At 36.8% G+C, this 14,171-nt stretch overlaps 1 protein-coding gene across 1 annotated transcript in view; it reads right to left on the minus strand.

Annotated features, from left to right (window-relative positions):
* LOC114506931 (ATP-binding cassette sub-family A member 3-like) overlaps positions 1 to 14,171 on the minus strand; it is a 309,809-nt gene that overhangs the window by 124,426 nt on the left and 171,212 nt on the right. Inside the window, exons 16-20 of the mRNA XM_028524874.2 lie at positions 12,399 to 12,497; positions 11,743 to 11,911; positions 9,839 to 10,142; positions 5,469 to 5,718; positions 5,103 to 5,307 (exon numbers count right to left, since the gene is read on the minus strand). Coding sequence (XP_028380675.1) covers positions 5,103 to 5,307; positions 5,469 to 5,718; positions 9,839 to 10,142; positions 11,743 to 11,911; positions 12,399 to 12,497 — 1,027 coding nt within the window. The remainder of the gene's footprint in view (positions 1 to 5,102; positions 5,308 to 5,468; positions 5,719 to 9,838; positions 10,143 to 11,742; positions 11,912 to 12,398; positions 12,498 to 14,171) is intronic.

A 14,171-nucleotide genomic window follows, 5' to 3' on the forward strand; every position in this document is an offset into this window, starting at 1 on the left:
TTGTCATAGCCTGAGTCCTCATTCTGTCTGTAGGAAGTCTCCTAATCTCTTGGCTGTTTTTCTCCCCATGCCCGGCTCAGCATGAAAACAATGCCAGAGGCAGCTGCAGACTTGTACTGGAACAAATGGCTCCCATGGGCAATTCTGGCCTGAGAAAAAATGTACATTTTGTCTTTTGAAGCCTGCTCTGCCTAGCATAACCCTGTTGATTACAGCAGCACCAGTGTCTTTGGTTATGTTGCCATAACAAACAAAAAAGGGGGAGATGTTGGGGACCACTGTGTGGTTTCTGAGACTAGGTAGCCCTGTAAGAGCAGCCCTGAAAGGATCTAGTAATTCTCCCTGGAAAACCGTGTAAAAACTTAGGTGGCAGACATGACCTGACTCTAACACCAAGGGTTCCTATGGGATCCAGGCCTGATAAATACATTGTATTCTTTGAAGTTTGCTCTGCTTTGTTTTATATAGCTCTGGTGATATAAACTGAATGTTTAAGTTCAAGGCATAAGGGGTAAACTCCTTGTCTTATGAAATATATCTTAAAGACCCTCTGGCATCAGCATGGCTAACAGACCCTGACCTATGACAGATCTCTGTGTTCCTTCAATTGTTATCTATAGATAATACCTGTTTTTGTATGACTGTAGCCTTTTGACATTGACTGATGAACTATGCATGTATGCTGTGTACACCTACACATACCATTCCCAATAAAAGCCATTTGGGAGAAGGGCTTGTGGCATTCTCCACTAGAGGGAATTGCCATTCCCTTTGCTGATGGAATAGCAAGATTGTGTCCAGGATGACTTATTTACCATCCTCAGTGGATAGAAGGATTCTGCGGGCAGGAGTTCCTCCTACAGCACATGGTTTGGTTTTGTTTTTTGATCCATCTGCTACTCTGTGCCTTTTTATTGGTGAATTCAGCCTATTTATATTTAGGGTAATTATTAATGCATCAGGATTTTCTGTGGTCATGTTTTTATCTTTTGTTTTCTGGTAGATTTGTGCCTTAATTGCTTTTTTCTTTTGTGTTTCTGTTGTTTATGTTTAGTGGTATTCCATACTTTTTTCCTATTTTCTCTTTTTTTAAAAGTCATGTTTCCAGTTTTGGATGAGGTTGTCATTAGCTTAATGCAAAAGAAATTTTCATATATACAGTACCTCTTTTTATTCAAAGTGCATCTTATCTCCATCCCCCTTTAAAATTCAGACTTGTACCTGCTCCTCTTCTATGTTTTTGTTGCTGCAAAGTATCCCTATCTAAATTGTGATATGGGGGAGATCTTAGAATTTTGTAACCTTGTGTTCTTTGTTTCATGTAGAATAACCACCTTGAGTAGTTGCTGCAATGGAGTTCTTCTGGTGTTCTGTTGAAATGGAATTACTGCAATGGAGTTCCTCAGCTTCTGTATGTCTGGAAAAGTCTTTATTTCTCCTTTATATCTAAAGGATAACTTTGCTAGATATGTTATTCTTGGCTGGTCATTTCTTTTTGTAGTTTGAATATTTGGTTTCACTCTCTTCTAGGTTGTAGAGTTTCTGCTGAGAAGTCTGATGATAACCTACAGGGCTTTTCTTTATAGTTTACTTTCTTCTTTGCCTTGGCTGCCTTGAGAATTTTTTTTTGTCGACACTTTCTGACAGTTTTAATACAGTGTATCTTGGAAAAGGCCTCTTTGGATTGAGGTAACTAGTTGTTCTATTTCTTTCTTGGACTTCACGATCCAGTGCTTGCAATAGGTTTGGGAAATTCTCATCAACTATTTATTTAAATAGGGTCTTTGTTCCTTTGTCCCACTTTCCTACTTCTGATATGCCTATTATTCTTGTGTTCCTTTTTTTTATCTGGTGGAGTCAGATAGTTCTTATAGAGCTCTTTTATTTTTTATTTTTAATTCTCAAGTCTCACTCTTCTTCCCTCTGTGTCATTTTTAGATTTATATCTTTAATGTCACCAATTCTTTCCTCCATCTGGTCAGCTCTATTTCCTATGCTCACTAGTTCATTCTTGATCTATTTTATTGAGTTCTTCATCTCCAGAATTTGTATTTGGTTCTTTTTTAAAGTTTCAATCTCTTTCAAGAAGTACTCATTTTGTTCATAGATTTTGTTTCTGAGCTCATTAAACTGACTCTCTGTGTTTTCTTGCATCTCACTGAGTTTTTTTAGAACTGAAATCTTAAATTCTCTGTCATTTAAGTAACATATTTCCTGCCTTTAAGTAAAATTTATGGAGATTTTTTTGTTTTCTTTCTGAGCTGCCTTGTTACTTTGGTTATTTATGTTATTTGATGGATTCCTTCTCTGTCTAGGCATCTATTTATGAGTGGCACTTTTCTAGTGAATTGATAAGAAGCCTTTCTTTTGTTTTCCAGTAGGTGGTGCCAAATCACAAGGTTTTTAGCTCTCTTGCACTTCCCTGGCTTTTCAGATTTCTGTGGGGTGGTGGAAAATGGCCTGTGTTCCCAGGGAAGGGCAGCACTTCTCCTGTAATCTGGTCACTCTGGTCTCAGTGGACCACCCTTGCAGAGGAATGTGGTGGGGATGGGATTCCAAATCTGTGAAATCCCAGTGTTATTCTTTCACAGTGCAATGGAACCAGCAGTGCAGCTGTGGTGCATGGAGGTAGAATGAGCTGGGGGAAGTGGGCTGCCTCCTTTTTTTGCTTTACTCTCCCAGTAATGTTGACCAGCTGACCTGCATGACATTTCTCCTGCACCTCCATCCAACCCTGGGATTAATTACAGAGTTCACGTATTGCTCAGCGAATAAATGATTCTGTAATATGAGTTATCAGGTTTGCAGGTAATGTTCTCTTCTACCCAAAAGGAAGGATGAGGGGAGGTGAGTTCTGGGAAGTTAAGGGAAGGCAATCAAGGTCTGTGGCTTTGTTTCTCTATCTGGAATGCTATTTGCCAGACAACTGTGGCTGCATGTCTAGGCTTCACCACTGCCAAGGTCATTTGGCTCAGCTATAGCTGGTACTGCCTATTCTTGCAGTTGTTCTCAATGAACCTCTTTACTCCTTCTATATGAAGGAACTGCCAATGGCAACCTGATTCCTTACCTCTTCATGCTGAGCCCTACAGTAATCTCTGAGCTGCATCCATGGATAATCTGTTTCTCTCCCATTTATCCACTTTCAGATGTTTAATGCATGGATCGCTCAGACATGTTTGTGCATTGAGCATGGATCCACTGTTGAGTCACAGCTGTTCAAATTGTCGAAACTTCAATGGGAGAGATCAAAGGGGTCTCTCACACTGCCATTCCTCTAATGTCACTCGCTTTTTCTAATTTTTTTAATTAAAATAGAAAACAAGACAATGAAGCACAAAATTAGAGGGACATAAATTTAATGGATGGTGGTGGTGGAGATAAACTTCTAGTTTTTAGAGGAAATAAATTTCTGGAAATCTTTATCTTATTAGTATTGCAGTTGCTCTCCAAATATCAGGATTGTGTTTTGGGGAAGTTGCACAATTATGTACAGGAAAATCAAGAAGTAAATAGTAAGGTTAAGCTAAAAATAGTCATTATACAGTCAATGACTGATGTGCATGGTGCAAGTAACAATAGCAATAGAAAAAAATTAGCAGGTCACAGTTGAATCTGATACTTATAGCTATGATTGTTTTATTCATGAATAGGCATACTATATATCTAAATGGAATAAATATAATGAGGTAATCAAAGCAAAGTTGGAATGATGCAGGAATCCCTGTGTTTGAAGGTTTAGAATTCTTTAATGTCATGAATCATAACCTATTTCAAAGAAAAGTCAAATTCCTTGTTGGCTACATAAGCAATATACTCTGTTCTTGGACAAGACGACTATGTGTTATAAATATGTAGATTCTACTCAAAGTAACCCTTAAATGAACATGCAAACAAACTGTTCAAATAAAAATTGTAACCTCTTTATTATAAGATGTAACATGAAACTGAAAATACAGAAGATAAAAATGAATTGTCACAATGAATTATAGCAGCTATCACAATGCCAGTACCTGAAGAAAGCTATTGTGAACTCCTCCAACTCCTGTAAAAGTAATCACCATTCTGACTTTTACCATAGAACTTTTCTTCTTTACATTTTCTAGCAGATCACAGAGACATGCATCCCTAAATATTAAAATATAGTACAGCAGGTCCTCAAATGGTGTCATTTCATTCAAAATTTTCATTATAATGTTGATGAGATGCCTATGCTAAAACTGGTTTTATTATATATCATTTTGCTTAAAGTCACAGATCCTCTTGATGACATTAAGTAAGGACTTACTGTACAGTATTATCTGTAGCTTGAACTTTTTATGAACATAATTGCACTATGTGTGTCCTTTTATATTTGACTTCTTTCACAGGCATTAAGAGATTCATCTATGTTGTTGAAAATTGTTCTACTTCATTCTTTATCATTACTGTATAGTTTACTCCTTGGTATCTTCATTCATTTATTTATTTTACTTTTGATGGTTAATGGGTTGTTTCCAGTGTTTGATTATTGTATTACTTTGTTATGGATGACATAACAAAATATCATGTACTGGGTGTCTTAAACAACAGAACTTACTTTCTCACAATTCTGGAGGCTGAAAGTCTAAAATCAAGGCATCCTCAGGGTTGGTTCTTTGTAAAGCTCTTTCCTTGGCTGGTAAATGGCCATATTTTCATTGTGTTATCAGTGCTCGCATACTCCTGGTGTGTTTTTGTATGTTCAAACTTCCTCTTCTTAAAAAGCATGCCAGTCAGATTGAATTAGCACCCACCCAGACAGCTGCATTTCAATTTAATTACCTGCTGGAAGGCTCTATCTTTAAACATAGTTACATTTTGAAGAACTAGTAGTTAGACCTTAAATATATGAATTTTTAGACATGTAATTCAGCTCACAAAAATTAGTATGAATAATGATTCTAAAGGTTTTCTTTATCATGTCTCTTGGTTAAAATGTACACACATTGCAATGTCTTTTATAAAATAATGAGCAAAGGTAGTTTACCCATAAAGTTAGGTTTATGGTATAATTGGAGAATAGGAATTTTCCATGGAGTATAGAAGGTAAATGAGTCCTCAAAAAACATTTTAATACTCACTAGTAGTAAGCAGCAGGTAATGAAGAATATGATGAGATCCCACAGTAGAGCAGAGATCCAGTATGCAAAGACAGAGACCCCACTCACAAATTGGATGTGCTTTGCCTTAGAGACTCTCTCAGTCACTGTCAATAGAGAAAAGCCACTGATCAAAAGAGCCATGCCAAAATGTATATTTAAGGCCACCTGGTGTCCATCTGATTCCCTGGAGAAGAAGAAACAAAAGTAGATATACAAAGATCAACATAGAAGAAAATACATATTTCTACCAATAGCCATTTTTAAGCATACAAATGTGATAAGATTGGAATAAAAGCATTTAAAGTATAAAATTCTATTCTAATGAAAAGAACAACAACAACATACGTTTCACTGTGTTCCTTATCAGTAGAGTGTGGCTGAGGTTTATTGGAGACTGTTAAGGAAGCATCAGGGCCAGAAATTGACATGAAAAGAATGTTGTCTAACATTGCCAGCGTTAGAGATGGTGAATGGTATGCTTGATTGTTGAACATACCAGTAAATATTATTTTATCTCTCTTTACCTCAATGGAAAATGCAACAATGCATAAGAGAATACAATCTTCATTTTCCATCAAATATTTCACTAGATCTCCTAGAATAAGGACACAATATTTGTCAGTTTACCCACATTACAAATCATCTATAATATGATTATTGAAGAACAACTAATTTTCTTTTTTATCCCTTTGAACTTTCTGATAATGATTATTTTAAACATTTGCCATTCTCATCAAGCACTGTATCATTGAATCCAAGTTCTCTTCATTGCCTGTAACCTAAACTCCTACTTCACAGAGAAAACACAGGTGACAAGGTATAGACTCTTTAAACTTAGTTATATGTATTAAATTGATCTATAAGTACTTTCACTTATAGCTTTTATTACTTATCTTACAGCAGACAAAACCTTCCTGAGAAAATGAAAAAGCTGGATAAAAATTAAAAATCACCCATTTAAAGGTATCATATATCTAGGAAAGCAATCAACATTTGGGGCTCAAGACCTTGGAAGGAATGGAAATGCACTGAAGTAAGACAAACATTCTATGTTCCTTTTTCCTTTGAGGCATTTTAGATTTATTAATGGTGGTGGCACCTTTAGGTAAATCCTCCAGTTCTCAATAGGGCTCATGAAGGGCTATACCATAGGGGTAAGACTAAGAAATAGACCAATTCTGAGGATGCAAGCATAAGCAGAAATGGTTCACTTCCTCACACAACCAAAAGAAGGATAACAACCAATTTAAAAACAAAGAACAACCAGAACTACCAGAAAATCATCTCCATGGAAGCTCAACAACCCAGGACTTAAAGAAAAAATATTCATCCAGACTGGTAAGAGAGGCAGAGAGGACATGCCATAAAGCAAGACAGCAGACCATGCAGGCACTCCCACATTTGTGTGCAGATAAGCTGGGAGGAAAGATGGGGGAGTGAGACAGACTGGGGAACCAAGGGTTTTAATGTGGGAAACTAAAGACTAAAAACTCCTGGCTGTAAAAAATCTGTGTAGATTGTGGCAGTAGAAGAAACTCCCAGTCTCACACAAGAGTTCATTGGAGAGGCCCAGAAGGTCCTACAATGTACACAAACCCATCCACCTGCGAATCAGCACCTGAAAGGGAAAAATCTTCTGGAAGTGAGGGAAGTGACAGATAGTAGGATGTGAGAAGAGCAAGCGGCATTGTTCCCTCTCTGACCCCTCCCCCACAGCACCACAACTTGGCAAAGAGAGTTGTCTCACCCTGGCAAATACCTAAGGCTCCACCCATTACTACATAGCAGGTGCACCAAGACAGAAATTTGGCCCAAGTGAAAGAAGAGATCAAAACTCCAGAAAAAGAGCCAAGCAACAAGGAGAGAGAAAACCTGTAAGATTCAGAGTTCAAAACATTGCTAATCAGGATGCCCACAGAATTGCTGGAGCTGGGTGCACCTGCACTGAAATAAGACAAACATTCTATGTTCCTTTTTCCTTTGAGGCACTTTAGATTTATTAATGGTTGTGGAAATGCACTGAAGTAAGACAAAATGAAGGAAAAAATGGAGGCTACACAAAGTGAAGTAAAGGAAAATACACAGGAAACCAACAGTGAAGGGAATGAAACTGGACTCAAGTGAACAATTTGGAACAAAAGGAAGAAATAAACATTCAACTGGAACAGAATGAAGAAACAAGAATTCAAAAAATCAGGAGAGGGTTAGGAACTTCTTGGACAATTTTAAGCACTTGAACATGTGAATCATAGGGGTACCAGAAGAAGAGGAAGAGTGAGAAATTGAAAGCTTATTTGAACAAATAATGAGGGACTATTTCCCCAAGATGGTGAAGGAAATAGACTTCAGGAAGTCCAGAAAGCCCAGAGAGCCCCAAAGAAATTGGATACAAGGAGGAACATACCAAGACACACCATAATTAAGTTACCCAAGATTAAAGATAAGGAGAGAATCTTAAAAGCAGCAAGAGAAAAGGAGACAGTTATTTACCTACAAAGGAATGCCCATAAGACCATCAGCTGATTTCTCAAAAGAAACATTACAGACAAGAAGGGGCTTGAAAGTAGTATTCAAAGTCATGAAAGTCAAGGACCTACATCCTAGGTTATTCTATCCAGCAAAGTTATCATTTAGAATGGGAGGGCAGATAAAGTGCACCCCAGATAAGGTTAAGTTAAAGGACTTCATTGTCACCAAGACTTTATTATATGAAATGTTAAAGGGACTTATCTAAGAAATAGAAGATCAAAAACTATGAACAGTAAAATGACAACAAACTCACAAGTATCAATAACTGAACCTAAAAAACAAAAATAAAAACTAAGCAAACAACTAGAACAGGAACAGAACCAGAGAAATGGAGATCACATGGAAGGTTACCAGTGGGGAGGGGGTGGGGAGAATGGGGGGGAAGGTACAGGGAATAAAAAGCATAAATGGTAGGCACAAAATCGACGGGGAAGTTAAGCATAGTATAGGAAAGGGAGAACTTATATGTACAACCCATAGGCACAAAGTAAGGGGTGGGGAGTGCTGGAGTTGGGTAGGTGCTGGGAGGAGGAGGATAGAGGGGAGAAAAATATTGGGACAACTGTAATAGCATAATCAATAAAATATACTTAAAATTCTATAAAAGAAAAGAAATAGACCACTTCTCATACATATTTCAACCTAGCATCAAAGCACTAAAATTTCCTGATTAAATTTAGATCTTTCTTTGATATTATTGCCCATCAGAAATCAAACCTTTACAGGACAAAAATACATCATGTGGATTATTTATAATTTCACACACAATATCTGGCATTCAATTAGAAAAATTCTAAATATACTAACAAGTGAGCAAAATAAAACCAGAGACATGGAAGTAAAGAACAAACTGACAGTGACCAGAGGTGAGGAGGAAGGGGGTAATGGGGAGGGAAGGGGGAAGAGTTTTCAGGAACATCTCTATAAAGAACACATGGAGAAAACCAAAGTGAGGTAGGATCAAGGATGGGAAATGGGAATGCCTGGAGTGGGGAGGAGTGATGGGGGAAAAATGGAGACAACTGTATTTGAACAACAGTAAAAATAACTAAATCTCCATATAGGAAAATATATATATAAAACTGCCCTAGCTGGTGTGGCTCAGTGGCTTGAGTGCTGGCCTTCGAACCAAAAGGTCATTGGATGATTCCCAGTCAGGGCACATGCCTGTATTGCAGGCCAAGTCCCCAGTAGGGAGTGCTCAAGAGGCAACTACACATTGAGGTTTTCCTCTTTTCTCCCTCTCTTCCCCTCTCTCTAAAAATAAATAAATAAAATATTTAAAAACAAATAAAACAAAAGTATAACACTTTTAGAAAACTATAAACCTTATGAGGAAAATCTTCATTATCTAGGACTATGCAGAGCATTATCTAGGGCATAATGTATTCTATACATTATCTATGAATAGAATATACAATCTATATAAGAAAAATTTAACATGTTGGATTTCATCAAAATAAAACTTTTGTCCTACAAAACCCATTAAGATGATAAAAAGATAGTCAACAGTATGAGAGAAAATATATAAAGATCTTTCATAAAAGTGAAAGAAAACACCATTTTTAAAAGGACATGAACACACATTTCACTAAAAATGATATACAGATGACAAACACATGAAAAAGATGTCAAAATTCACATTAGGGAAAAGCAAATTAAAACAGTGACAACAGTATTTGAACAACAATAATAAATAAATAAATAAATAAATAAGTATTAAAAAGAAACAATGAAGTATTACTATATACCTACCAGAATGGCTAAAATAAAGTGGCAACATGAATGATGGGGAAGATGCAGGAGATGGAAGAATGGCTTGGGAACACCATTTCATTCCATAAAGCCTAGATTCATGTGATATGTTACATTCCTACCAGATCTTAAAAAACAAAACAAAAAACCTCATGTGTAATTTTACATACCATGTATTTTGGCACTTTTTTTTTTACTTGAAGGAACAAGTGTCGTGTAGGCAACCTGGAGCCAAAGTGCCTCCACATGTAATTCATGTTTTGAGGCTAGTAGCCTTAAAGTGGGTATTTCTTGATTCTGAGTTGTCTGTATAAAACTGGTAACTAGTAGGAAAAGAATGGAGCAGGTAGCCACACATACAGTTAAGATCCTTCTTTACAAGTCACACAACCAAATCATTTAAGAACAATCTTTTTCTTAATGAGCCTTACCTTTCACTTCCTTAATTGTGTGGTTCTCAGACTCTAGTATACTCTTAAGATGTTTTAAGAAAATCAGAGTCAAATTAGAATTCCCGGAAATAGATACAGGCACAATGGTTTGACCATATTGGCCCAAATTCATTTGTCTGACCTTCTCATCATCATTACTATGTGAAAACTTATTAGTCTCTGAGAGAAAGGTAAGTGAACCTAGAAGTGCCAGTATCTGCAGCAAAACAAGTTTCCAGTTACGCCAACTGAATATTGCCCTCTTGAGGAACATGGCATGGAACTGCTGGTGGTAGAAGGAATACTGAAGAAAGAAGAGAGAAACAGAACATTACAATATTAATAGACTTAAGTAGATCATTTGCATCGAAATTATTAGGATGGACCCTTTGGAATTTTATGGTAGAGATACATAAAGTTTCTAAATACTTGGAATAGAATCCAACCACTAGAGCATGCTCAGCCTTTTGTCTGTTTAAAGAGGGGGTCAACACAACCATACCCATTTATTTCTGTATTATCCATGGTTGCTTTTTGCTACAATGACAGAGCTGAGTGATTGCAACAGAGATCATATGGCCCACAAAGCCTTATATATTTATCATCTTACATAAAGTTTTCTGACCTCTGCTATAAAGAATAAGTAAAGTATTTAAATTCTGGCTTTTGATATAATATGCTTAAAATCACAACAGGATGATTTTCCTCAGGCTTCTGATAGTCAAGATAACCAGGGTGCTTTATAGGTGCAATAGATCATTAGAAGGAGAATAAAAGAAATGCTGGGCAACTCAAAGAGATTTCCCACACTGCGATTCATACTGAATCATACTGATTAGAGAACAATCCCTCCTGTAATATAAATTCCACATCCTTGCCTAGTGCACTGTTGGTGGAAATGTAGACTGATGCAGCCACTATAGAAACAGTATGGAGTTTCCTCACAAAATTAAAATTGGAACTGCCTTTTGACCCAGCAATTCCAGTTTTGGGAATATGTCCTAAGAATCCTGAAACCCCAATTGGAAAGAATATATGCACCCTATGTTCACTGCAGTGTTATTTACAATAGCCAAGATCTGGAAACAGCCCAAGTGCCCATTGGTAGGAGAGTGGATAAAAAAGCTGTGGTACATTTACACAATGGTATACTACACAGCAGAAAAAAGAAGGGATTCCTACCTTTTGCAACAGCATGGATGGAAATGGAGACTATTATGCCAACTGAAATAAGCCAGTTGGTGAAAGACAAATACCATATGATCTCCCTTATAAGAGGAATCTAATGAATAAAATAAACTGACGAACAAAATAGAAACAGAAACATAGGTACATGGAACAGACTGACAGCTGTGAGAGGGGAGTCGGGGGGGGGTGTGGCTACTGGATGAAAGAAGGTGAAGGGATTAGGCAAAGATCATATATGTGTATAACTTATGCACACAGACAACAGTGTGATGATGGCCAGAGGTAAGGGACAGTATGGGTTGGGTAGAGGTGGACAAAGGTTGGGGAAAGGGAGACATCTGTAATAGTTTCAACAATAGAAATAAAGTTAAAAATATATCAATTCCCACTGTTAAAATTTAAAATATTATGCATGCTTGAGTGTTAAGAATCATGCTCACTCCAGCTTATTCCAGCTTCAATGAGCTAACAAATTTCTGAGTTATCAATTTGAAAAGAATTCTAAAACAGAAAACAAAAATGACTGAGGAATAACAGTTGAGATATTTATCTAGAACTCATTACTTCTGCATTAGGAAATCAATTATGTTGTGGTGTAGGCTGCTCCATATCTGGTAATGGCTGAGAATTCTACATTCCTTTCATTTAAGTATTTAAAAATGTACCTCTTGTGCCCCAACCAAATATATATCATGTTTCTTAGTAAAGGTGCTTACCCCAGTATTGAACATAATAGCAGGGCTTTCATTTATATTGAAAGAATCTGCTCTCTCATTTCTGGACATATTCCGATTCTGGTTCTTGACTGAGACTTCACTCATCAGAGAGACAGGTTGAGGTGGGATAGATAGGATATCTGTTTGTGAATCTTCCATATTACTGACCCTATATTTAAAAAGTACAAAGTATTTCATTTTGACTTTATCCCAACACATCTTATTTGGAAAATCTGAGTGACAACACCCAATTTAGAAGGCTTCCTGGTTTGCTCACTGACTGGTAGAAGCACTATATAAAAACAACATGATGACTATGGTAGAGCAGTGGTCCCTGAAACACCAGTCACAGACTGCTGCCAGACCATGGGAGGGCAAGAAAAACAAGAACACAATTTTTCATTAAGTTGAGCTCATTCAAGTTAAAGATTAAGATCTAATTCATACATCAAGTAAGTTAAAATATCCATTCTTTTATAAAATGCTAGTGGTAATTTTTTTCAATGTTCTTATTGTAAAAAAAATTACATTAGGCTCCTCCCCCTACACCTCTTTCTAATGTGTGAACCTGAAAGTTTGGTGAGTTTACAAAGGGGACTCAGACATGACCCCCTTCCTCACCCAGTATTTTTATTTTCCCTACGCATTGTTCTCACCTAAAGAAGACTTCTTCCATAGTAGTAATAGAAGCACCAAAGCTAGCAATGCCCAGCTCTTTCTGTCTCTTTTCCAGATCAGTAAACAGGGCTTCAAAGCTGGAATAAAAATGGGAAAAGGGAACAGAGAGGGAGGAAAAGAAAATGCTAACACCAAATCAGATTTTCTTATTTACATATTTTTTAACATTTAAAAAAATTCTCACACAAGTATGTTTTTATTGACTTCAGAGACTGGCAGAGAGAGAGAAAACCTGCAACCCAGGGCACAGGGATCAACTCACAACCTTTTAGTGTGTGTGTGTGGCCAGTGGTGGTGCAGGGGTGCAGTGCTCCAATGACTGAGCCATCCAGCCGGGGCTTATTTACATATTTTTACTCTAAACTAATTTATTCTTAGCAGTGTGAAAAATGTAAATCACTCTGCACTTCAATGCTCATTATAATTTCATACCTCTGGTGAATAATAAAGGTGAGGAAATGGTAAAAAAAAAGAAAGAAACTAGCAATTTATTATAGCAAATTGCTTCCCACTCTCCTTAGTACTTGGATATACATAATTTTGGTCTTCATGTAAAATATCAAGAGACTTTATTTATGCTAATAACTCTAGCAAGTTGACATCAGTTAACTTGTCACACACATGTATGTTATGGTTTCTTAGTCAATTATTCAGTAAATCAACATAGAAAATTATTTTTGAGTTAATAGGAAAGAAAGACAGAAAATGGAGCAGGTGTAGCAGAGATTGACGATGTAGAGAGAACCATATGATTCAACAAGGAAATCTAAAAAAATTGAGCCAGATGAAATGTGGAGACATCAGGGTTTTTAGAGAACAATTTTCTTGGGAAGATTTTACAATACTTAACATTCAAAGAATTTTCTTTTCCAGAAACCTCCAGGTCTCAAAATCACCTACTATGGTCTCACTGAGAAGCAACCAAAGCTATCTGTACACTCTCACTGTTGGAGAACTCTGAATTTTCTCTTTTGGTAGATTTGTTAAAATTTCCTCCATATTTGAGCTTAAATTGTTTTCCATTTAATTCTATGTAGTTGTGCACATTACTTGTAACCCTAGCCCTTTAGGTTATATAATCAGATATAACCTACCTACATGACAGCTCTTCACATGTTTCCTTTTTACTTTTTTAATTGTTGTTCAAGCACAACTGTCTCCATTTTTCCCCCACCACTCCCCCCACCCCAGTCATCCCCACTTCTCACCCTTGATCCCATCCCCCTTGGTTTTGTCCATGTGTCCTTTATAGATGTTTCTGAAAACCCTTCCCGCTATTCCCCCCATTATCCCTTCCCATGTCCCCTCTGGTTACTATCAGTTTGTTCTTAATTTCAATGTCTCTGGTTATATTTTGCTTGCTTGTTTGTTTTATTGATTAGGTTCCACTTAAAGGTGAGATCATATGGTATTTGTCCCTCACTTTCTGGCTTGTTTCACTTAGCATAATGCTCTCCAGTTTCATTCATGCTGTCACAAAGGGTAGGAGCTGCTTTCTTTCTTCACATGTTTTAAGTCCATTTCTTCCTGTGCTTCTTCCTTTCCAATGCATGGCTTTCCAATTAAGATTCACCCATATCATCTCATGCTGCTTTTACATTAATTATGAAATTAATGTGTGTGCATTGTACAAAATTCAGAAAATGAGTGTGTAAAAAATGAAAATCATCACATGGATACCACTGTTAATACATGAATATTTTGAAACATATTTTTTATTTCTTTTGGCTTCACACAATATATGACAAAAT

This window comes from Phyllostomus discolor, chromosome 3, assembly GCF_004126475.2.
Source record: "Phyllostomus discolor isolate MPI-MPIP mPhyDis1 chromosome 3, mPhyDis1.pri.v3, whole genome shotgun sequence".
Lineage (NCBI taxonomy): Eukaryota > Metazoa > Chordata > Mammalia > Chiroptera > Phyllostomidae > Phyllostomus > Phyllostomus discolor.